The sequence below is a fragment of the Bufo bufo genome, chromosome 7 (assembly GCF_905171765.1).
Source record: "Bufo bufo chromosome 7, aBufBuf1.1, whole genome shotgun sequence".
In the NCBI taxonomy this organism is placed as follows: Eukaryota; Metazoa; Chordata; class Amphibia; order Anura; family Bufonidae; genus Bufo; species Bufo bufo.
This window is the reverse complement of record NC_053395.1, coordinates 82,833,364-82,860,349: the sequence shown is the minus strand read 5'-3', so window position 1 is coordinate 82,860,349 and position 26,986 is coordinate 82,833,364. Positions and strand designations below refer to the sequence as shown.

At 44.0% G+C, this 26,986-nt stretch overlaps 1 protein-coding gene across 2 annotated transcripts in view; it reads left to right on the top strand.

Annotated features, from left to right (window-relative positions):
* Positions 1-26,986, top strand: part of LOC121008919 (katanin interacting protein) — a 311,559-nt gene that overhangs the window by 160,666 nt on the left and 123,907 nt on the right. For both annotated transcript variants that reach the window (XM_040441686.1, XM_040441685.1), the window contains 4 exons: positions 6,043-6,208; positions 17,710-17,864; positions 18,332-18,393; positions 21,014-21,124. In XM_040441686.1, the coding sequence (XP_040297620.1) occupies positions 6,043-6,208; positions 17,710-17,864; positions 18,332-18,393; positions 21,014-21,124 (494 nt within the window). The remainder of the gene's footprint in view (positions 1-6,042; positions 6,209-17,709; positions 17,865-18,331; positions 18,394-21,013; positions 21,125-26,986) is intronic.

The following is a 26,986-nucleotide window of genomic DNA, read 5'->3' as shown; positions in this document are numbered from 1 at the left end:
CATTGGACAAGAGACACATGGGCAGTACTTCATGGCAGTTAGTCAATAACAGTAATGAAAAGTGCAAGTGCTGAAAAAAACAAGAATACCAGGATCAATTACCCATAGTGTGTCTCCTCCAGGATGGCGCCAACCCCGACGCGCTTTTTGGTGATCCTTCAAAGCGTTGTTTGCGGTTTGCCATAGACAATTAGTGCTTGCCTCAGCTTAATGTGGTCATGATATGTTATACCTCCTTCGATGGTGTCCAATGTTTGACAGCTTCTATTGAGTTTAATGACCTGGTGTCTGATTTTATATGTCAGCATTATTATAATTTTTTTGGGTTATTTGGTTATACGTTGCAATTGACACTGGGCGAACGGTATTTACTCATTTAGTGTGTTGGCTGGCATTTCACCCCAGCTCCCTCTTGCCATTCTTTCTGAAGGTGACTTGATGTCATTCTACTTTTTTATCCAGATTCGAATGAGGTCACAATCATGACTGTCAGTAGTGTTGTTTCTGCCCTTTGCCAGTCTGTAGTGTTGTTGTCCCCAGTGTTTGCTGCTTGACCCTGTTCTTATGAACCACTATCTTTGAAATTTGAAAGGGAATTTGTCATCAAAAATGACCTATTGTTTAAATCACTTTTCTTTGTTTAACATCTTTTTAAAAAAAATGTTGGTGGTTATTTTTAATTTTTCATGTCAATATCTATATTTAAATAAAAAAACATAAAATCTTGCATTTTTTCACACTGGCCACTAAGCCAGTTCTTGGTCTGTACAAATCACTTTACTGCTGTTACCTGTAAGGATATCACCTCTGTAGATAAGACAGGATCCTCAAATAGGTTATTATCAAAGCTTATCTCTTCTTTCCTTGTACAATGACCTCTGCACAGGTCATGCCTAGGAAACTCTCCCATAGAAGTCAATGAGGTCCCCTCATGACTACTGTGTTTATGGACCATGGAGCTGCCATAAAAGTCCCTAAAGGGGATATTCCCATCTCATCATTTAATGCATAGCCATAGGATATGCAATAGAAAAGCCCCAAAGGGGAGAGTGTGAGTATCTAAAACATAACTTTTAATTAGATATAACGATAAAATACACCACTGTGATGCAATATTCTAAAAAAGTAAGGGGTCCAAGCCTGGTACCCCAGCACTGGTAGATAAAGAAAAATCCTGCTCCACCTAGGGTTAGGTGCGAGCAGTCTTACCAGACCAATACGTATGGTGGGAAGGGGGCTAGTTTCATTCTACCTATCTATACAGAGCACCTGCCCCAACAGGGGCGACCCCGTCCGGATACCTGTCCCTGCTCAGACCTGATCCCTAAATCTTAAGGTTATCGTGACCAGCTAAATGCGCTCCTGATGACGTCCCGACATGTTTCTGTCCGTGTCGACTCTTCAGGGGAAAAGGAATGCCGCAGGTAAACTAGCCCCCTTTCCCTTGAATAGGGTATATTAGGGCACAGAGCTCCTTGATCTATACAGACCCCGTCGACAACCTTGGCTATCCAGTGGACCTACATCTGATGTCCACCGGATTCGCCTCCCTTGAAACCACTCCTGGTCCCACCATACGTATTGGTCTGGTAAGACTGCTCGCACCTAACCCTAGGTGGAGCAGGATTTTTCTTTATCTACCAGTGCTGGGGTACCAGGCTTGGACCCCTTAATTTTTTAGAATATTGCATCACAGTGGTGTATTTTATCGTTATATCTAATTAAAAGTTATGTTTTAGATACTGACACTCTCCCCTTTGGGGCTTTTCTATTGCTTGTATATTGGAGTGCTTTATTAAGCCTATACACATTTAGAGCTCTATGTGTTGATACTATATCCATAGGATATGCCATAAATGTCTGATAGGTGTGAGCCTCCCCTCTGGGGACCTACACTTTTTTGTAGATCGGTTGCCTGTCTCACGACGGTTGTGAATGGACAGATGGGCTCGTATACGTGGCTCTCTTTAGTCACTTTCAGAGACGTTCTGATAATACTTGAGAATGCTTACTCAGATTTTTTCGGAGCAGGGAATGGAGAGAGCTGTATGTATGCCACCACCTCCCCTTTCACACCAGCCACGGGAAAGGCCGCGTTCTCAAGATAGGTGCAAACTTGTCGGACATTTATGGCATATCCTGTAGGGATATCATATGTGTCTAGATGGGAATCACGCTCAAATGGCTGAAAGGAAAAGAGTGGGCAGAGACTGTTCTTACAGGGGTCTTCTAATTGGTTTACTATGTGTTGCGTCATTTTTTTTAAATCTGTGGGCAGCAGCTAATCTTAATTGGATTGCACATTGAGGTTACATTCATGTGGCCATTATAAGAACAATGGTAGTCTGTACAGTTTTTTACAGTGCCATTTTTTGATGACCCGTAAATAACGACCCCCAAAAAATAGAACCAACAGCCCTTATACGTTTGAAAGGAACTAATTTTAATGGCATCACGGTACATTCACAAGACAGTGATAAAGAACATCCATTAAAAATGGATACGTTTAAAGTTTTTCATTGCCACTTTGCATCCGTGTGTGTTTTTAATGGCTGTTTTGCATCCGTTTTTAACGGACGTTAAAAAAGGATGAATTTCATAATTTTTTTGTTTTCAACATCCCATCCCTTGCAGTGCCCTCACAGAATACATAATACACCCATAGTGCCCCCTGGACATCAAATGGTTCCCATAGTGCCCCCAAGTATGATTAATGTCCCCATTAGTGCCCCCCCAGAATGATTAATGGCCCCCATTAGTGCCCCCTAGTAATGCCCCCTTAGTGGCCCCCATTCTTCTTGTGCAACAAAAAAAAGTCACCACTTGCTCACACAAGGGCACTCTCTCCACCCTGCAGTCGGCAGGACCTGACCCTGCTGTCTCCAGCGAAGAGTGAGTGTCCCCATGCATGCAGGTGGATGACGTATTATTATTCTAACTCCTGAAAGGCGCTTTTTCACACAGTCTACCTGTCTTAATGATCCTTAGACTAGTGCATTCCTGTTAAAATCGGTCCCATTGATTTACATGGAGTCTGTCTGGCTGTGAAAACACCCAAAAATAGGGCATATTCTATTTTTTGATGGCTGCTATTCACCATGTAATTTTACCATGTAAATAGCCCCCTAGACTTTAATTGGTTCTGAAAATGGTTGTGTGACTGCTATTTTTTCATGCTTGTGTGAATAATGCCTTAGGCTACTTTCACACTTGCGTTTTGTGCGGATCTGTCATGGACGAATCTGTTCAGATAATACAACTGTCTGCATCTGTTCAGAACGGATCTCAATAGAGGACGGACCCGTTTTCTATTATGCCAGATTGTGTCAGTGAAAACTGATCCATCCCCATTGACTTACATTGTGTGCCAGGACGGATCCGTTTGGCTCAGTTTCATCAGATGGACACCGTTTTGGTGCGCCTTCCGTCACTCTGTGGGCTCTGTTCTTAGGATAGGTGTGTGTCACAGAGGTGGGACCCACACCTATCAGACGTTGGTGGACTTAGCCTAGCGATGTGCCCCCAATGTTCTAGATGGGACAACCCCTTTAAAGATGAGCCAAATTTAATAAACAGTATGCTGCATTTCATAAATTTGGCACAAAGTACCCCAACACAGACTCAGGCAAAACAGACTTCAAGTATTACTTCAAATACAGTGGTCCCCTTAAGATACAATGGCCTTAGGATACAATATTTTCAACATACAATGGTCTTTTCTAACCCAACGTAACTTGAAACTAGACTCAACATACAATGCCTCAGACTCAGATCCAACCAAGCATGGTCACTTCTCTGGTAAAATAGCGGTATCAGCTATTCCTGACTGTTTTATATATATATAAGGACTTGTTTTATCTGTCTTTAGTTCTGCTTATTTTTCTTAACTCTTCATTTTCTCTCATCTTGGATGGCATTTTGGAGCTTTTGAACCGATTTACTCAACTTACAATGGTTTCAACATACAATGGTTGTCCCGGAACCAATTAATATTGTAACCTGAGGGACCACTGTATTACCCTTAAGATAAATTCCACCCGTTACCCCCACATTTGTTAAATCAGCCTTAGGCCGGGTTCACATCATCGTTTGGCTTTCTGTTCTTCTAATCCGCGAGAGGATCAGGCTACCTGAACTCACCTTTCCGGCACCAACAGATGCGACCCTTTACTGCTGGATCCGCATTCACTATAATAGGATCTGTCCGGTTTCTGGCATAAAGTGTTTTTTGTCCGGCCGACAGAAGGCATTTATGCTGAAACAGGGTAATGGAATAGCCTGCCAGAATGCCACACAGCTGTGGCCTTAGAGGAACAGAGAAACAAACAAACAAAAAAAAGTATCTGTTAGGCCTCATGCACACGGCCGTTGTTTTGGTCCGCACAGGAGCCACCGTTTTGGCAGCTCGGATGCAGACCCATTCACTTCAATGGGGCTGCAAAAGATGCGGACAGCACTCCGTATGCTGTCCGCATCCGTTGCTCTGCTCTGTAGCCCCGCAAAAAAAATAGAACATGTTCTATTCTTGTCCGTTTTGCAGACAAGAATAGGCATTTCTACAATGGGCCGCCTGTTCCGTTCCGCAACTTGCGGAAGGCACACGGGCGGCTTCTGTTTTTTGCGGATCTGCAATTTGCGGACTGCAAAAAACGGAACAGTTTGTATCAGTTTGTGTCACTTCCGTCAGAGATCAGTTAATTTTGATGAGAGAAAAAGTACTTTTTTCAGAACTTTTGCTCTAGTGAAAAATAACTGATCTCTGATGGTAGTGACTAGAGATGAGCGAATCGAATACCATGAAGTGGAATTCGATCCGAATTTCAGGAATTCTTCGATTCGCCTAGAAGCCGAATTTCTTTGTGCTTCGTGTCAGCGAATTGATTAATCCTTAAATTCAAACTTACCGCTTCCATTTGTGCGCGAAGGGCCACCAGCCTTCATCTTTCTTGAAGATCTCGGGCGAAATCCCGTTCGGCGCGAGATTTCATCATCACGCCGGCCGGCATGATGATATAATCTCGTGCTGCATGTGATTTCGGCCGAGATCTTCAAGCATGATGGCGGCGGCCGGTCCGTCGTGCACAAATGGACGCAGTAAGTTTGATGTCATGTTTTTTTTAATGTTAATTTCACACTGTTAATACACTCAGATGCCGCGATCATGTATGAACGCGGCATCTGAGGGGTACAATGACGAGGGCGGCGCTATCGCAGCTCCCTGTCATTGCACCCGCTACTTACAAAAAAATGTGCTTCGTGGTGAAGTAATTTGTTACGAAGCAAATATTTTTGTGAAATTCGTCGAATCAGCCGAATCGAATTTTCAAGAAATTTGCTCATCTCTATTAGTGACACAAACTGATCATAACTGATGCTCAAAATAACAGATGTTTTTTTTTTTTTTTTCTGTTCTTCTGATAGATCAGAAAGCTAAATTGTGATGTGAACCCGGCCTTAAGGCCTCCTGCACACAAACGTGTGCTGCCCGTTGCCGTACTGCGGAATGCCCGGTGCCGTTCTGTGGGCATTCCGCATAACGGAGGCGGACCCATTCACTTCAATGGGTCCGCAAATCTGGAGATGCGGAATGGTGCAGAACAGAAGCACGGAACTTCCGTTCCGCAAAATGATAGAAAATGTCCTATCTTTTTGCATAATGATCCATGAAACACTGATGCGACACAGGTGGCATCGGTGTTGCATCCGTGGTTTTCACGGACCCATAGACTATAATGTACGGACAAAATAGAGCATGCATCCGTGCTAAAAACCCCGACCCACGGACAGTGCTAAAACACTGATGTCTGAATGCACACATTTAAATGAATGGGGACGTGTGCTGTACAGGGGACGTGGACGTGTGAAGGAGGCTTTACCCTCACAGATATTCAGTTGATGTTTATTCCTAGCGGGCCTCCGAGAACATACCCACTTTTATATTTTGTTTCTCTAAAAGCTTTAGACATTTGGGAATGGGCTGTGCAATTTCTATATTTCCTCTACTTCATTTTCGGTAGCATCCCTGTGCTTTTTCCTTTTTAGGCTCATTGATGGTGTGAACATCACCAGTGAGGATTCTCACATGTGGCTTATCCCATTTACCTGTGGAGAAAATCACACAATCACCATCAGTTTTGATAAAGCTGGAGTGGTCGCAGGACTGAGGTTTTGGAATTACAATAAATCTGCTGAGGACACATACAGAGGGGTAATGCTTTTTACGTTTCACTTTGTAAATGAATATTGTATTACAAGGACACAGGGAATAAACTGTTTTAAGAAAATTGAACTATACTTTCCGTAGCATCTTCAAACAGCAGAAAATATATCTTGAGTGAGTGCTAAGGCATCATCACTGCTAACTGTTCCTTTTTTTCACCTGCTTCCTAAAGAAAACATGTCACCACTCTTGAAATGTCTCTTTTAGTAACTACTTGCCTTCCCTATGTTATAACAATTCTGCAGCATCCATTCTTATGACTCTATGTTGTTCTATTCCTATATTATTCCTGCTAGAAGTATATGAATGAATTGCTAGCAGTCTGCAATACAGATCCAACTGGATGTTACCAGTTGTGGGTATGCCTGGCATAGGCAGCACTGATTGGATACTGTCAGGGGAAAAAAAGTTACTGCATTTTTCACCCTATGAAACGCACCTGATGATAAGATGCACCTAGGTTTTAGAGGAGGAAAATAAGAAATATATTTTTCATAAGACCTCAGAACAGACACCCAGTCTTCTTCAGATCTGAGATTAGATCTCCATATCAAACGTCAGATCAGACATAATATCAGATCAGCCCTCCATATTAGATCAGACCCCCATCAGAGCTCAAATCAGACCCCAATATTAGATCAGACCTCCATATCCGGTTCAGACCACCATTTTAGACCTCAGATCAGACCCCAAAATCAGATCAGACCCCCATGTCAGACCTCAAATCAGACTCGTATATCAGATCAGACCCCCATCAGAGATAAATAAATACCCCTCCTACTCCACAGGCACTCTGCAGATCTGACAGTCTTTCCTGCACTCACCGCTCCTTAGGCCCCTTTCACACGGGCGAGTATTCCGCGCGGATGCGATGCGTGAGTTGAACGCATTGCACCCGCACTGAATCCTGACCCATTCATTTCTATGGGGCTGTGCACACGAGCGGTAATTTTCACGCATCACTTGTGCGTTGCGTGAAAATCGCAGCATGCTCCTCTTTGTGCGTTTTTCACGTAACGCAGGCCCCATAGAAATGAATGGGGTTGCGTGAAAATCGCAAGCAAGTGCGGATGTGGTGCGATTTTCACGCACGGTTGATAGGTGACGATCGGGATGGGGACCCGATCATTATTATTTTCCCTTATAACATGGTTATAGGGGAAAATAATAGCATTCTCTATACAGAATGCATAGTAAAATAGGGCTGGAGGGGTTAAAAAAAATAATAATAATAATTAAACTCGCCTTAATCCACTTGCTCGCGCAGCCCGGCTTCTCTTCTGTCTTCTTTTTTGCTGTGTGCAGGAAAAGGACCTGTGGTGACGTCACTTTTACCATGGTGATGGATCATGTGACGGACCATGTGATGACCGGAGTGACGTCACCACAGGTCCCTTTCCTGCACACAGCAAAAAAGAAGACAGAAGAGATGCCGGGCTGCGCGAGCAAGTAGATTAAGGGGAGTTAAATTTTATTTATTTTTTTAAACCCCTCAACCCCTATTGTACTATGCATTCTGTATTCAGAATGCTATTATTTTCCCTTATAACCATGTTATAAGGGAAAATAATACAATCTACAGAACACCGATCCCAAGCCTGAACTTCTGTGAAGAAGTTCGGGTTTGGCTACCAAACTTGCACGATTTTTCTCACGCGAGTGCAAAACGCATCACAATGTTTTGCACTCGCGCGGAAAAATCGCGCATGTTCCCGCAACGCACCCGCACCTTTTCCCACAATGCCCGTGTGAAAGAGGCCTTAGTATTTTCTGGGCTGCCCTGCACTGCAACCTGACTGCCTATACAGGTCATTGTGCGCACACTACAACTTAGGCTACTTTCACACCTGTGTTCGGTGCGGATCTGTCTTGTATCTGCACAGACGGATCCGCACAGATAATGCAAACGCTTGTATCCATTCAAAACGGATCCGTTTGCATTATTCTTTCCAAAAAAAAGGCTAAGTCAAAACGGATCCGTCCTGACTTACATTGAAAGTCAATGGGGGACGGATCCGTTTTCAGTTGCACCATATTGTGTCAGTGAAAACTGATCTGTCCCCATTGACTTACATTGTAAGTCAGGACGGATCCGTTTGGCTCCGTGATCTGATATGGGGGTCTGATCTGAGGTTTGATATGGAGATCTAATCTCAGATCTGAAGAAGACTGGGTGTCTGTTCTGAGGTCTGATGAAAAATATATTTCTTATTTTCCTCCTCTAAAACCTAGGTGCATCTTATCATCAGTGCGTTTTATAGGGTGAAAAATATAGTAACTTTTTTTCCCCTGACAGTATCCAATCAGTGCTGCCTATGCCAGACCGTGCAGGGGCATACCCACAACTGGTAACATCCAGTTGGCTCTGTATTGCAAGCAGTGTTTTGGTGTCCGCCTTCAGAGCGGAATGGAGGCGCAACGGAGGCAAACTGATGCAATCTAAACGGATCCTTATCCATTCAGAATGCATTGGGGCTGAAATGATCCGTTTTGGGCGGCTTGTGAGAGCCCTGAAACGGATCTCACAAGCGGACCCAGAAACGCCAGTGTGAAAGTAGCCTTAACCCGCAGAACAATAAGCCCTTATACTACAAAAAAGTAAAAATGTTATGGCCCTTGGAAGACAGGGATGGAAAAAAGGAAAATTGGTCAGGGTTATTCCAGTTATTTAAGTTGACCTTGTCCACAGAAATGAATAGAGCAGCATGTTAGGCATATGCACCACACCTCCATTCACCTTTAGGAGTCTGGCAGATATAGGCGATTACATGCAGTGGGCTTTTTACGGCAGTCCCATAGAGATGAATGGAGTGGCAGTGCGCATGCTTAATCCGATGCTCCATTCATTTCTTGTGGATAGGGGATAACTTGAAATAACCGGAACGCCCGGAAGGGTTTGAAGGTCAAAACAAAAAGGGGACTGCACCTTCAACCCACGTAATGTTAGAACACTGTACACAGAAAAAACATATGGTAGCCTGTGAAAAGACCCACCATGGTGGTAATGGTGCAAAAGAAGGCCTCCCTCCAAGCCAAAGAGTAATCACTAGCTGGACCATAAAATAGTAAAACAATAAAACTGATCACAGGTCTGTTGGAAGATCAAACCTAAAGAGAACAAGACTGGAAACCACTGTGACATCCAAATTGTAGCCTCGGACAGCCAGATGGAATATCCTGTAATAAATGGAGGGCTGGCTCAAACCCTTCCTTAGCCTCATGGAAAAGTGCAGCATATGGGCCTTTTTAGTGGGTGGTGTTTTCATTTAGTGATTGTCGCTTGTCAGCAAAATGACAAAAAGATTGTCATTTATGAAATTATAGCGTGTAAGAAAAATATGTGCTTTGTGTCTACATGTAAATGTGACATGTATGCTATTTGTAGAGATTATCCTTGGACTCATGTACAGCATCAAAATGCCTGTGAACTATTGTGCTAGCATGCACTGGCAATTTCCTAAACGGTAAAGCTCTCCGGTAATAACGGTATTCTGAGGTTCTAGTCTATGCTTGGTGTTATATCAGTATTATATGCTGTACTTAGGCTTACTGCTAATGTAAGATCTGAAATCTGCCTGACAGGTATACTTTCTGGGGAGTGCAAGCTTCTCAAAGATAATAACCAATTGTTTCCAAATAATCACTTACTTCAGAATACCTCATTGTAATTTAGCGGAAAGTCATTATTTGGTTTTATGGCCAGTGACCTGCTGTGGAGTTATATGATAGCACAGAGAGATGAATTATGGATTTTCTGTAGAAGAGAATACACACGTATGTCTTCCTTTGTATTTAAAGGTAGTTGTGCAACACTGTAGCAGACCTCACGCCGACCTGTGGTGATCATACTTTTCTGGTCCCCGCTGGGACCGCTGGGTTTGGTCTCTGTAACTCCACGGCAGGCTCTACAAGCTAAGATCAGGGAAGGGGGCCATGGGGGCAGGCGACTGCTGAAGCTACTTACTGGTTGCATCGGTCACGTGCCCCAGACTACCCCCCCCCCCCATGTCATCAAGATGTTGATATCAGTGCAGCAAGGAGATGAAGAGCTGGCCATCAAGCCATGGAGACCAAACCCAGCGTCGGGGACCTGGTAAGTACGATCACCACCGTGGGTCATCCACTCTATGAGGTCTGCTATAGTGTTGGATAACCCCTTTAATAGAACATTCCAAAGTGCAAAGCAGTCACAAAGTAGATTGAGACGGGGTCAGCAAACTAATATATGGAGTCAATGCAAAGCTACAGAGGAATACCCTTTAAAGACATCAAGATAGAGCTCCCGACCCTAATATGTTGCTCTATAGTCAAACAGGGAGCACCATAATGTAATATGTAAGCCTATAGTGATATTTGGGGCCCAGTTATTATATATATAGTCCTATAGTAAGACAAGCAGCAGAGCACTATAGTGAGATATGCAGCACCAGACTTTTTTTTAGACAACCATATGATGGAGATTGTTCTGACACATACAGCCCTCCAGTAGCACATAGCACTCTATATGCAAGCCAATAGGAAGAGGGCTATTCTATCATATACACAAAAAAAAATGATGCGGTCCATGTGTAATCATGGCAGCAGGATCCTGAAGAATAGGTCTAGAGTCTCACAGTCAATTGTTCAATATTACTGGATCCGTGCCGCAAGAGCAACCAGAAATATCTCAGAGATGGGTAACACATGTTGTCTATCCTAGTCTGTAACCAGACCATCCTTTACCTCTACCAGTTTCGTGCTGCAATCAATTTGGGAAGCTGGATCTACCTGTGTCCGTGTCTTCGGCAATATCCTTCAGTCAAGAACAGCACAGCATAGTGACATACCGTAAAACACAAGTATCTTCAAAAATGCTTTACTGCACTTACAGGATTAAAAATTGTAAAACGGCATATAAAATGTATTCTTGAGGACTTGCTAGACACGGTTTCGCACCACTTCTTAAGGGACATAAGTGATAGCATAAGTGATTATAAGAAACGTTGTAATGTATTTTATTACAGAAAAATGCTTCTTTGTCCATTTATGAGCCACTTCTCATCCTATAGCCTGCCTCCTTCAGTGGGAATTCACTGTCAGTGCACAGCTACAATTGTCCAGAAACAGCTTACATGTTGTCCATAGAAGTCTATGGGAGGGAGACTGAGGTACAGACACACAGACGCTGCTGCTGGTTCCATTAAGCATTTTACTGTCTCACCCCAGTGCTGGACTCAAAGCTAAACTGTTCAGTACTGCTGTATAATGTCCTCCATGCTGCATCTGCAGGTGTGCTACAGACAGGAGAGCAAGAATTCCTCTACTCTGTGTGCACTGTATGGGAGACATCATAGCAGCTAGACTCCACTCTTTAGCGCAGGGAAAACTAACTATTAGAGATGGAGGCGGCAGAGGAAAACCTTGTGAAAAATGCAATATACAAGTCCTATAATGGCCGAGTATAATGTTATTCCTCCTATACATAGCTTATTTTGAAAAAAAAAATACTGACTCGACAGGCTTATTTTAAATATATTGCTATAAAAAACAAAAAAACAGCATGCAAAACAATCCTGCTTCTTCAGTAGAAGAATACATGTAAGCAAAATGGGTGACTGCTGTAGATATTAAAGAACTAGTTGATTTACTTGTGTATATTTCTATGGAAGTCTACATCTGGTCCATAACTAGACTGTTTTGAGAACATAATAGCAGTTATGGGAAATGTATGCTGTGACTTGTCATCTTAGATTGCTTTGTTATTTTTGGTTTACTTTTATACTACGGTAACTAATTATTATGGCTGTTTAACTGCAATTTTACTACTCTGTACCTAATGTTCTATGCTAATGGGGTATTTTCTTTAAAATCTCTAAAATGTAATGAAACAATGTTTACATGAGCAACGAATAAGTACAGGGTCTTATATAAATTGAGACTGTTTATTAGACTCGTAAACTGAAGCTAACTACTTTCCATATGCCCTTTTTAATAAGATGTTTAAGCCAAGATGGAGGGGCATCGCCTGCTGTGGACCCCAGTCTATTAGACTAAGGCCTCATGCACACGACCGTTTTTTTTTCCGTGGGTCTTCCTTGATTTTGGAGGATCCACGGACATGAAGGAAAAAGTCATTTTGGTGTCCGCCTGGCCGTGCAGAGCCAAACGTCCTGACTTACAATGCAAGTCAATCGGGACGGATCCGTTTGACGTTGACACAATATGGTGCAATTGCAAACGGATCCGTCCCCCATTGACTTTCAATGTAAAGTCAGGAGTCCCTATTATACCATCGGATCAGAGTTTTCTCCAATCCGATGGTATATTTTAACTTGAAGCGCCCCCATCACCATGGGAACGCCTCTATGTTAGAATATACCATCGGATTTGAGTTATATCGTGAAAACTTAGATCCGACAGTATATTCTAACACAGAGGCGTTCCCATAGTGATGGGGACGCTTCAAGTTAGAATATACTAAAAACTGTGTACATGACTGCCCCCTGCTGCCTGGCAGCACCCGATCTCTTACAGGGGACTGTGATCCGCACAATTAACCCTGAGGGGTTAATTGTGCGTATCATAGCCCACTGTAAGAGATGCGGCCCACCCTCCCTCCCGCCCCTGTATTACATTCATTGGTGGCCAGTGCGGCCCTCCCTCTCCCCCCCTCCTAATTAAAATCCCCCCCCCCCCCCATCATTGGTGGCAGCGGAGCGTTCCGATCGGAGTCCCAGTTTAATCGCTGGGGCTCCGATCGGTAACCATGGCAACCAGGACGCTACTGCAGTCCTGGCTGCCATGGTTATCTAGCAATTTTAGAAGCATTATACTTACCTGCGCTGTCTGTGACCGGCTGGGGGCTCCTCCTACTGGTAAGTGAAAGGTCTGTGCGGCGCATTGCTTATAGCACAGACCTTTCACTTACCAGTAGGAGGAGCGCCCGGACGGTCACAGACAGCGCAGGTAAGTATAATGCTTCTAAAACTGCTAAGTAACCATGGCAGCCAGGACTGCAGTAGCGTCCTGGTTACCGATCGGAGTCCCAGCGATTAAACTGGGACTCCGATCGGAACTCTCCGCTGCCACCAATGATGGGGGGGGGGTTTTAATAAGGGGGGGGGGATTTTAATAAGGAGGGGGGAGAGGGGGGGCCGCACTGGCCACCAATGAATGTAATACAGGGGCGGGAGGGAGGGTGGGCTGCACTGGCCACCAATGAATGTAATACAGGGGAGGGAGGGAGGGAGGGAGGGGGGGCCGCACTGGCCACCAATGAATGTAATACAGGGGAGGGGGGGAGGGAGGGGGGCCGCACTGGCCACCAATGAATGCAATACAGGGGAGGGAGGAAGGGGGGCCGCACTGGCCACCAATGAATGCAATACAGGGGAGGGAGGGAAGCCGCACTGGCCACCAATGAATGTAATACAGGGGGGGCCGCACTGGCCACCAATGAATGTAATACAGGGGAGGGAGGGGGGGCCGCACTGGCCACCAATGAATTTAAAACTGGGGAGGGAGGGGGGTCTGCCCCCTCCTGCCTGGCAGCACCTGATCTCTTACAGGGGGCTATAATACGCACAATTAACCCTTCAGGTGCGGCACCTGAGGGGTTAATTGTGCGGATCACAGCCCCCTGTAAGAGATCGGGTGCTGCCAGGCAGCAGGGGGCAGTCATGTGCACAGTTCTTAGTATATTCTAACTTGAGGCGTCCCCATCACGAAGTGAAAACTCAGATCTAAAAAAGCTTTTATGCAGACGGATCTGCAGATCCGTCTGTGTGAAATTAGCCTACGGACACGGATCACGGACGCGGATGTCAATCTTGTGTGCATCCGTGTTTTTTCACTGACCCATTGACTTGAATGGGTCCGTGAACCGTTGTCCGTCCAAAAAATAGGACAGGTCATATTTTTTTGTCGGGCAGGAAACACGGATCACGGACGCGGATGAAAAACGGTGCATTTTCCGAGTTTTCAACGGACCCATTGAAAGTCAATGGGTCCGTTGACAAACGGACACGGATGCACACAACGGTCGTGTGCATGAGGCCTAAGGCTACACTGCGACATTTTATAATGCTAGTCTATGGTGTTGGACTGCTACATGACAGTCGCACAAAAATCCATCTTGGAATAGTCGCACGACAAATGCCGTCGTGTACCTGTAGCCTTAGGGCAGTGCTTCTCAATTATTTTCTGTCATGCCCCCCCTAGGAAGAAGAAAACATTTTGCGCCCCCCGCACGACTGTAAAGAGTATCATTTGTCTATAAAATTGTTATAAGTACACCTCTGCATAACACTGTATCCTTATTAACGTATAAGAGAATAAAAAAAGAAAGAAATGTGGATCGGACACACACTTATGGGGGGATCTGTGGATGACGGACACTTATGGGGGGATCTGTGGATGACGGACACTTATGGGGGGATCTGTGGATGACGGACACTTATGGGGGGGATCTGTGGATGACGGACACTTATGGGGGGGATCTGTGGCTGGCACTGTTATATATGTGCCATCCACAGACCCCCCCACCCCATAACAGTGCCATCCACAGTGCCCCCCCAGCCCATAACAGTGCCATCCACAGACCCCCAAACCTTAACTGTGCCATCCACAGATTCCGTGTGCCCGCCGCCGCTGTTTAAAGTTATTAAACATGCCCCCCTCACTCCTAATAGTACCGTATATCCGAATTTCTTCTGTATAATGCCGGCAGGTGGGCCGGGCGGCCGGCGCGTCCCTCAGTGACGTCACTTGTCTGCGCCGCCTGCTTCGTTCATAAAGCAGGTGGCGCGGGCACGTGACATCACTGAGGGACGCGCCGGCCGCCCGGCCCGCCTGCCGGCATTATACAGAAGAAATTCGGATATACGGTACTATTAGGAGTGAGGGGGGCATGTTTAATAACTTTTAATTCAATAATACATTTTATATTAGTATACCGGAGGGAGCGGTGGGGCGGGGCTATAGTACAGTGACCGCACCGCCCCACCGCTATTGCCGGCCCCCAGCTCCTCCTCCCAGTCCCCGCTCCGTACATCGCGTCCAGCGCCTGCGCCGGCCTCTGATCAGACGGGAGATGAGCGCTTCCACAATGGAAGCGCTCATCTCCCTGCCGCATATTACACTGCGAGCTGTCGGCCGCCCGGCGTCCCTGTTGCTATGGTGCCCTGTGCGGCCGCACAGCCCGCACACCCCAAAGGCCGGCCCTGAACTAGCCCCCCTTTACGGAGCCTGGCGCCCCCCGCGCGCCCCACTATTTGAGAAGCACTGCCTTAGGGTATAAGCCCATGGTGCAGATGGCTGCATGCTGCCAAGTCACACCACCTGCAGCAACTGATGATTTTGCTGTAAAATTTTGTGGCCATTGGCTGCTGCAGGTGGCATCGATTGGCTTCATGTGGCCAGCTCCACTTTGGGGTCGTACCCTTAGGCAGAGCAAGGAGCCACTAACCACTGAGTCTCTCTGTCTAGCAGATCTGACCTGTCCATATATTGCAGATGAATGTAAGGCATGTAATGCTAAACTGCTCCTGCTGTAGCTGAGTATAACTGCCCTTGGCCATAACACTTGACCACCAGGGGCTTCTGAAGTTTTGCTTACTGCGATCACTTGATCTGTGGGCCATTTCCTATTTAAAGAGGAATTGTCTTGATGATACAGCTTATTTTATTAGAAAATCTAGACTTCTAATGAGTCCATATAGATTTCCTTGCCTATTTGAATAGTGCCAATTTTTTTGTTTTCAACCCTTTTAGAGTATACAATATACAGTTGCAAGAAAAAGTATGTGAACCCTTTGGAATGATATGGTTTTCTGCACAAATTGGTCATAAAATGTGATCTGATCTTCATCTAAGTCACAACAATAGACAATCACAGTCTGCTTAAACTAATAACACACAAATAATTATAATGTTACCATGTTTTTATTGAACACATCATGTAAACATTCACAGTGCAGGTGGAAAAAGTATGTGAACCCCTAGACTAATGACATCTCCAAGAGCTAATTGGAGTGGGGTGTCAGCCAACTGGAGTCCAATCAATGAGATGAAATTGAAGGTGTTGGTTACAGCTGCCCTATAAAAAACACACACCAGTTCTGGGTTTGCTTTTCACAAGAAGCATTGCCTGATGTGAATGATGCCTCGCACAAAAGAGCTCTCAGAAGACCTACGATTAAGAATTGTTGACTTGCATAAAGCCTTGCTGTTCATCAGTCCACGGTAAGACAAATTGTCTATAAATGGAGAAAGTTCAGCACTGCTGCTACTCTCCCTAGGAGTGGCCATCCTGTAAAGATGACTGCAAGAGCGCAGCGCAGACTGCTCAAAGAGGTGAAGAAGAATCCTAGAATGTCAGCTAAAGACTTACAAAAGTCTCTGGCATATGCTAACATCCCTGTTAGCGAATCTATGATACGTAAAACACTAAACAAGAATGGATTTCATGGGAGGATACCACAGAGGAAGCCACTGCTGTCCAAAAAAAAACATTGCTGCACGTTTACAGTTTGCACAAGAGCACCTGGATGTTCCACAGCAGTACTGGCAAAATATTCTGTGGACAGATGAAACCAAAGTTGAGTTGTTTGGAAGAAACACACAACACTATGTGTGGAGAAAAAGATGCACAGCACACCAACATCAAAACCTCATCCCAACCGTGAAGTATTGTGGTGGGGGCATCATGGTTTGGGGCTGCTTTGCTGCGTCAGGGCCTGGACGGATTGCTAAAAAATGAATTCCCAAGTTTATCAAGACATTTTGCAGGAGAACTTAAGGCCATCTGTCTACCAGCTGAAGCTCAACAGAAGATGGGTTTTGCAACAGGACAACGACCCAAAGCATAGAAGTAAATCAACAACAGAATGGCTTAAACAAAAGAAAATATGCCTTCTGGAGTGGCCCAGTCAGAGTCCTGACCTCAACCCGATTGAGATGCTGTGGCATGACCTCAAGAAAGCGATTCACACCAGACATCCCAAGAATATTGCTGAACTGAAAGAGTTCTGTAAAGAGGAATGGTCAAGAATTACTCCTGACCGTTGCTCACGTCTGATCTGCAACTACAGGAAACGTTTGGTTGAAGTTATTGCTGCCAAAGGAGGTTCAACCAGTTATTAAATCCAAGGGTTCACATACCTTTTTCACCTGCATTGTGAATGTTTACATGGTGTGTTCAATAAAAACATGGTAACATTTAATTCTTTGTGTGTTATTAGTTTAAGCAGACTGTGATTGTCTATTGTTGTGACTTAGATGAAGATCAGATCACGATTGATGACCAATTTGTGCAGAAATCCATATCATTCCAAAGGGTTCACATACTTTTTCTTGCAACTGTATCAAGCAGATTTGTAAGCATTGGTTATTGTCTTAACATTTTTGGATAATGTCTGATAAAATCTGTTTATGCAGTAAATTTCTTGTGATGGCTAAAATAAATGTGTTTTCTTCAATCAACCAAAACAATCCTTTTATTTTTTTTAAAGGCTAAAATTGTCCATGTTACGCTTGATGGATGCAGCATTTCTCCACCTGAAGGATTTTTGATCCGCAAGGGTCCTGGCAACTGTCACTTTGATTTTGCTCAAGAGATTCTTTTTGTTGACTATGTTACGCAACATCTTAGTGATAAACAATCAAGGTACGGTAACTTTCTAAATGTCTCTTCAAAATTTGTATTCATATGACAGTAACAGCAGAAGGCATCTCTACTTTATTTCTATAGAGTATATTCTGTTATTAAATCCTGTTATATATTAGTGTGCTTCATATGTTATTATCAAAATCTCTCATTTTAGCCATGGTGGTGTTCTGGTCTGTCAAAATGTTATCACAGCTTCACACATTGCAGAGTATCGTAAATCGCAACCACATACTGTAGAGTAGACGTACTCAAGTACTGAGTCTGCTGTTGGGCGAAGGTCCTGGTCTGTCCTAAGGATTGGCCGTAAATATCAAAGTCTCAGAAAGCTCCTTAAAATTCACTTTATGTAAAATTGAATCTTGAAAATAAACCAGAAACATATTTGAATATGTTGATTTAAAAAAAATCCTGCAATAATACTTCTGCATACGCTATCATACTTTACTACAATTTTTTTTTTCCAGCAATATAAAATGCATTGAATCTGCTACCATGGATTATGAAGCACCATTGATGCCATGTGGCTGTATCCTTTTAAGCTGTTGGATTCTTTCTAAAATTCTGAGTTTTAGGCTATATGCACACTGACATTTTTAACGGACGTTTATTTCACTGATGCCTTTCTGAGAGACGGATGTTAAAAATGGACCCATTCAATTGTATATCGGCAATCTGTCAGTGAAAAACGGACAAGATAGAACATGTTCTATTTTTTGACGTACGTTTTTCACTGACAGTCAATAAAACTCTATAGACTACCATTGGTCTTAAAACAGACGTGTGATGGCCATTAAAACAATGTACATCACATGCCCGTTTTTCATGTAGTCTTACACTAATAAGTACAATTGTTTTTCAAATAAAAAATGAGAATCATTAGTACAGTATTTTGTATGCAGTAAAAAAAAAAAAAAGTGGCATTCATGCACTGTAGTTCAGATCACCTCTATGTCAGTGGCCCGTGCCTGCTGTCGTCCCGCTTCCCCGGGTGGGCATCTCTCCATGTGCCATGGACTTGCTATGAGAGGAGGATGCTGCAGAAGGGACAAGTAGAAATCTACAAAAGGTACTATACAGTCAGACATCACTAACCTAATCAATCATTGTTTTTGGTAGAAATGATATTTCTACATGGCAAATAATTTACTAGCAGGTGTAGTAGAGTAATAGAAATCCAACATACCCAACAGCTGCTGATTCTGATCTGTAATTCAATCACTTATCTAAAGGGGCATGTTCAAAATAATAGCAGTGTGGAGTTCAATTAGTGAGGTCATTATTTTTTGGAAAAACAGGTGGCAATTATTGCCCTTATTGAAGGAAGGCAGCAAATGTTGTACAAGCTGGTTACAGTGCATTTCTCGCTGAAATTCTGAGGAAAATGGGTCGTTCCAGACATTGTTGAGAAGCGCAGCGTACCTTGATTAAAAAGTTGATCGGAGAGGGGAAAACATATAAAGAAGTGCAGAAAATGATAGGCTGCTCTGCTAAAATGATTGCAAATGCTTTAAAATGGCAACCAAAACCTAAAAGACGAGGAAGAAAGCGAAAAACTACCATTCTAATGGATAGAAGAATAGCCAAAATGGCAAGGACTCAGCCAACAATCAGCTGCCGGAAGATCAAAGAAGGTCTAAAGTTACCTGTGAGTACTGTTACAATTAGAAGACGCCTATGTGAAGCCAAGCTATCTGCAAGAAGCCCCCACAAAGTCCCATGTGCTGAAGAGGTTACAATTTGCCAAAGAGCACATTGACTGGCCTAAAGAGACATTTTGTGGACTGATGAAAGTAAGATTGTTCTTTTTGGGTCTAGTGGCCGAAGACAGTTTGTCAGACGACTCCCAAACATTGAATTCAAGCAACAGTGCACTGTGAAGACAGTGAAGCATGGTGGCGCAAGCATCATGATATGAGGATGTTTCTCATACTACGGTGCTGGGCCTATTTATCGCATACCAGGGATCATGGATCAGTTTGAATACATCAGAATACTTGAAGAGGTCATGCTACCTTATGCTGAAGAGGAAATGCCCTTGAAATGGGTGTTCCAACAAGACAACGACCCCAAACACACCAGTAAACGTGCAACATCTTGGTTCCAGACCAACAAGATTGACGTTATGGAGTGGCCAGCCCAATCCCAGGATCTTTATCCAATAGAAAACTTGTGGAGTGACATCAAAAATGCAGTTTCTGAGGCGAAACCAAGAAATAGAGAAGAACTGTGGAATGTAGTCCAATCATCCTTGGCTGGAATACCTGCTCACAGGTGCCAGAAGTTGGTTGACTCCATGCAACACAGATGTACAGCAGTTCTCAGAAACAGCGGTTATAACACACAAAATATTAGTTAAGTGATTCAAAGGAAAGCAAAATCTTTAAACATTGTTCAGTTTATATAGTGAATGTTTGAGTTTGTAAAGAAGAATACAAACACTGCTATTTTTTTGAAGAGTCTAATATTCACATTTTTTTTTCGAGGAACAACACAAATTTGATATATTTTTCTTCATGTTTTGATTTGGAATAGAAGGTGTAGTGTTCCCAATGCATTTGTGTGTATGGAAATAAAAGCTATTAGAAGGATTTTGAGCTTTATTCACTTTTTTAAACACACTGCTATTATTTTGAACACAACTGTATAAGGTTTGGACACTGCAATGCTCTGCTTTATTTTGTAAGGATAGATACGGTAATCATTTTAACATCATACATGTCTAGTAATATATATTTTTTTGTATATGGCTAACAGGTGGCTAAAAATAAAAAAAGCCCTACTCCATATCACCAATCCCCCTGCTAGAAATGCCAAGAAAGACCTACTCAGGCAATCACTAGCTGAGGTAGGTCAGCAATGTGGTCAGCAGTTGACTGAGTGGAACTTTCCTAGCATTTCTGGTTTGTGGAGCTGGGAACAGGAAGTGGGGATCAATGAAAGTGAGTATGGCTTCCTTTTATTTTTAATAATCTGTGAACCACTTATAAAAAATAAAAAAAATACCACTGTTCAACCCCTTTAAGACATGACCCAGCTGATGGCCGAAGTCTAATGCACCAGGTAATCGGCATGCATCAGGTGTTCAGCCGGCCAAGATTTTGGCTACATCACAGATACATTTGTCTTTTCCTTAAAACTTTGTTCAGTTATCTTCCAGTTTCAGCTTCTTACCAGCTGGGGTGATCCCTATTATGTCGGTCTGAATGGTCTTGAGGTGTACAATGAACATGGAGAGAAAATCCAGCTCACAGAGAACAGTATCCTTTTCAATTCATCTTGCTTTTTTTTGCAGTAGATCATAGTTATTAGATTGATTGTGCATGATTTAAAAGGCGTGAGCTTTCTACAGACTGCTTGCTTTTATGTCTGAATTTAAATTTCTCTAATTTTAAGTTAAAAGGGTTATCCAACCCCTATAATTCCCCCCCAAAATGCCCAGACACCTCATACAGGTTATACTTATTCCGCTTCTCGACACCTGTGTCGCTCCTGATGTCTGCACGGCTCCCGCTGCATCTCCCCTCCGCGCAGATCAAAACATCCGACGATGGGGGGGGGGCAGCCAATAGCAGGTTGCGACGGGAACGAGCCCCCTTAGCATCGCGGGTGACGTTAGGGAGGCTCGTTCCAGTTGTGGCCTGCTATTGGCTGGACCGCCCTCCCGTCGCCGGATGTTTGATCCGCGCAGCAGGGAGATGCAGAGGCAGCCGTGCAGGCATCAGGAGCGACGCAGCTGCCGGGGTGTGGGGTAAGTATAATCTGTATGTCGTGCCTGGGTATTTTGGGGGGCATTATAGGTGTTGGATAACCCCTTTAACTGTGCACACTGGGGGACATTTTATTTATTTATTTTATGCACTTATATAGCGCTACTATATTCCGCTGCACTTTACGGACATTAGCATCACGCTTTCCCCGAAGGGCTCACAATCTAAATTCCCTTTCAGTGTATATTTGGAGTGTGGGAGGAAAACTAAATACCCAGACGGAACCCACGCAAACACGGGGAGAACATACAAACTCCATGCAGATGTTGTCCTTGGTCGTATTCGGACTTAGCACCCCAGTACTAACCTCACTGCTAACCACTGAGCCACCATGCTGTCCTTATGAAGACTGGCAAGTTAGACGCCTCTCTTGTCCCTAGTGCGCTGGTGGTTCATCTGCCCAAATTTTGTAGAGGCTCCGGCCGCTACATAACATAGGCAGACTTAATATTTCTCTAAATCTACATTAGCTCCCTTGCCTAAGGGCTCTTTCACACTTGCGTTGTTCTTTTCCGGCATAGAGTTCCGTCGTCGGGGCTCTATGCCGGAAAAATCCTGATCAGGATTATCCCAATGCATTCTGAATGGAGAGAAATCCGTTCAGGATGCATCAGGATGTCTTCAGTTCAGGACCGGAACGTTTTTTGGCCGGAGAAAATACCGCAGCATGCTGCACTTTTTGCTCCAGCCAAAAATCCTGAACACTTGCCGCAAGGCCGGATCCGGAATTAATGCCCATTGAAAGGCATTAATCCGGATCCGGCCTTAAGCTAAACGTCATTTCGGCGCATTACCGGATCCGACGTTTAGCTTTTTCTGAATGGTTACCATGGCTGCCAGGACGCTAAAGTCCTGTTTGCCATGGTAAAGTGTAGCGGGGAGCGGGGGAGCAGTATACTTACCGTCCGTGCGGCTCCCGGGGCGCTTCAGAATGACGTCAGGGCGCCCCACGCGCATGGATGACGTGATCGCATGGATCACGTCATCCATGCGCATGGGGCGCTCTGACATAATTCTGGAGCGCCCGGGGAGCCGCACGGACTGTAAGTATACTGCTCCCCCGCTCCCCACTACTACTATGGCAACCAGGACTTTAATAGCGTCCTGGGTGCCATAGTAACACTGAACGCATTTTGAAGACGGATCCGTCTTCAAATGCTTTCAGTTCACTTGCGGTGTTACGGATCCGGCGGGCACTTCCGGCAAATGGAGTACACGACGTATTCGGACAACGCAAGTGTGAAAGAGCCCTAAAACAGGCATAGAAAATGATAAATGAGATAGGCCTGTTATCCTGCCTTTTTCCCCGCCCACGCCACGCCCCTATTTTTTAGACCTGGCGTGACCGGCGGAAAAGGGGAAAAAGTCGCAGATTGGGGCACAGATCACCTTTGCGCCGCAATCTGTGACATATATATGCCTGTTCGTAAATGACCCCCACTGTTCTTTTCATATGTTAAAATGCTGAAATGGGTTTTATACAGAATAATCCTTTTGTGCTATGAGAACATAAAACATCAATTGTAGAATGACATTAGAGATCGCACAAACCTTGAATACAGATTGGACAATATATACTTTCGTTTCATTTGGTCATTGTTTAGTTTGTAGCCTCAGAGACATAACACGTTGACACGGCTGACCAACATGTGTATGATGATAAAATGATCAGTTATTCGTTCCATGTTTTCCCATGGCAACCTTCTGCTAGCCATAAACCTATATTTTATGTAATGCTTTTTTTTTAATCAATTACAGAAAAACACCATTAGCAGAATGACATATATCATCTATATATATATATAAAAAAGGACGTATGTGTGTATGTACCGGTATGTTCCGCGAAAACTAAAAAACGCAACCATCCATTTCAACGAAACTTGGTATACACATCCCTTGCAGTCCTGATCAAAAGTTTAAGACCACTTGAAAAATTGCAAAAAATCATATTTTACATTGTTGGATCTTAACAAGGTTCCAAGTAGAGCTTCAACATGCAACAAGAAGAAATGCGAGTGAGACAAAACATTTTTTGAGCATTCAATTAATTGAAAATAACGATTAAACTGAAACAGGCTGTTTTTCAGCTGATCCAAATTTTAGGACCACAGCCTTTAAAAGGCCAAATCTGTGCAAAGATGTGGATTCATTGTCATTTTCTGTCAGGTAGTCCCACGTTGTGATGTCAAAGGCAAAAAAACTCTCCCTTTTTGAACGTGGTCGGGTTGTTGAACTGCATAAGCAGGGTCTCTCACAGCGCGCCATCGCTGCTGAGGTGGGACGCAGTAAGACAGTCATTTGGAATTTCTTAAAGGGCTTCTGTCACCCCACTAAACAGTTTTTTTTTTTTTTTGTGTACTTATAATCCCTATACTGCGATTTATCCATACATAATGTGATTAATCATTTTGGTTCAGTAGATTCTGCTAAAAACGTACTTTTATAATATGTAAATTACCTGTCTACCAGCAAGTAGGGCGGCTATTTGCTGGTAGCAGCTGCATCCTCCTATCATAATGACGACCCCTCCGCATGTTGATTGACAGGGCCAGCGAACAGGATCTTTCTCTGCTGGCCCTGTTTGCATTCAAAATCTGGCGCCTGCGCCGTACCTGTCTTCAGTCGGCGCAGGCGCACTGAGAGGAGGACGCTCGCTCGGCCGCTCCCTCCTCAATGCGCCTGCGCCGGGTGTAGATGTGACTGTCTGAAGACAGGTACGGCGCAGGCGCCAGATTTTGAATGCAAACAGGGCCAGCAGAGAAAGTTCCCGTTCGCTGGCCCTGTCAATCAACATGCGGAGGGGGCGTCATTATGATAGGAGGATGCGGCTGCTACCAGCAAATAGCCGCCCTACTTTCTGGTAGACAGGTAATTTACATATTATAAAACTGAACCAAAATGATTAATCACATTATGTATGGATAAATCGCAGTATAGGGATTATAAGTACACAAAAAAAATAATAATGTTTAGTGGGGTGACAGAAGCCCTTTAAATGATCCTGAGGGTTATGGGTCAAAAAAGTAAAGTGGAAGACCCAAAAAAATTTCATCAGCACTGAGCCGGAGGATCCAATTGGCTGTCCGTCAAGACACTGGACGATCCTCGACCCAAATTAAGGCCCTTACTGGTGCTGACTGCAGCCCCATAACCATCAGACGGCATCTGAGACTGAAGGGCTTCAAAAACAAAAAACGTCTTCAAAGACCTCGTCTCCTTGAATGCCACAGAATTGCTCGTTTGGACTTTGCAAGAGAGCACCAAACATGGGACATTCAAAGGTGGAAGAAAGTTTTATTCTCTGATGAGGAGAAAAAAATGTAACCTTGATGGTCCTGATGGTTTCCAACATTACTGGCATAACATGCAGATCCCACCTGAGATGTTTTCTACGCGCCACAGTGGAGGGGGCGCCATAATGGTCTGGGGTGCTTTTTCCTTCAGTGGAACAATGGAGCTTCAGGAAGTGCAGGGGCGTCAAACGGCCGCTGGCTATGTCCAGATGTTGCAGAGAGCATTCCTCATGACTGAGGGCCCTTGTCTGTGTGGTAACGACTGGGTTTTTCAACAGGACAATGCTACAGTACACAATGCCCGCAGGACAAGGGACTTCTTCCAGGAGAATAACATCACTCTTTTGGCCCATCCTGCCTGTTCCCCTGATCTAAATCCAATAGAGAACCTTTGGGGATGGATGGCAAGGGAAGTTTACAAAAATGGACAACAGTTCCAGACAGTAGATGGCCTTCGTGCTCACCTCATGGAAACGCTTGCATCAAGCATGCCGAAACGAATTTTGGAAGTGATAAACAATAACGGCGGAGCTACTCATTACTGAGTTCATGTTTGGAAGTTGGATTTCTGTTTTGGGGGGATTTAGTTTTTTTTGGGAGGTGTGGTCCTAAACTTTTGATCAGCGGAAAAACTGCTTGTTTCAGTTTATTCGTTGTTTTCATTAATTTGAATGCTCAAAAAATGTTTTGTCTCACTCCCATTTCTTCTTGTTGCATGTTGAAGCTCTACTTGGAACCTTGTTAATATCCAGCCATGCTAAATATGATTTTTTTGCCATTTTTCAAGTGGTCTTAAACTTTTGATCAGGACTGTACCTGGAAAGAAATCTTGCGGGGGTCTCAGCTCTCTAGGACGTACCGTTTCTGAGATATTCTTAAAAAATGACCTGCATTAGCCAATAGAAGCCAGCAAGCCTATCACTTAAATCCTAACTGCCATACACACGGTCACATGTCCCTTGTCAGCCAATAGAAGCTCGCAGGTCCTACTCCAGGTTGCCATAACAACTGATCACAGGTTTTAGCAGTTCACAGGTCCTGAAATATTCAGTCATATGACGTATGACGGCACAACTACACTGCTACATGCATGGGGGCAGGGGCCACTATTAAACGGACGAGCGCTATGGAGTCCCAGGCTATGAGCTGTGCGCTACGATTGGCCAGCGCTGCAGCAAGGGACAACCCTAATATGAAAACTCCGCCCAGTACAACAGAGGGAGCTGCAGACACCGGAGCCTATACCGGGCGAACGGAGCGGCGCCCAGACATACTAGTAAGTGCAGGGGGACCCCTGGGCGCAGCTCTGCCCACTGATATAGTTAGTTTTTAAACTAGTGAAAGGTCCTCTTTAAAGGGGTGGTCACCGTTAAATGGGCGGCCACTATTAAAGTCACTGTTAAAAGGGCAGCCACCGTGAAAGTCACTGTTAAAGGGGCATCCACCGTGAAAGTCACTGTTAAAGGGGCATCCACCTTGAAAGTCACTGTTAAAGGGGCGGTCACCTTTAAGGAGCGGTCACTGTGAAAGTCACTGTTAAAGGGGCGGTCACCTTTAAAGAGCGGTCACTGTGAAAGTCACTGTTAAATGGACGGTCACCGTTAAAGGGGCGGCCATTGTGAAAGTCACTGTTATTTAATATAAAATTGCAATAAATAAATACCTGAGCAACGCCGGGTCATCAGCTAGTATATATAAAATGAAGTATTCCAATTGCTCAGCCTTTACCCTGAGCTGCCTGACAGAAAGGATCAAATGGATTACTCACAATGATTAATTTGGCTATACCCCAGATTCATTTAAAAATGTCCAGTTTGTTGATTTGGGGATTTAGACACCCTTATCCAGTAGATTCTTCATTTTGGGCTATTCCACAACATACAGTATGAGTCAGAAACCCATATTGGAAAAACACTATGGCATTTTGCTTAATCTCTAGCCTAAAATTTATACAGAAGAATAAAAGGCCATGTCTATTATAAAGGTACATAGAAACTCTGTATGAAATAGGAAATAACAGTAGCACCATTTAAAGAGGGCCTATCACCTGCTTAAACCT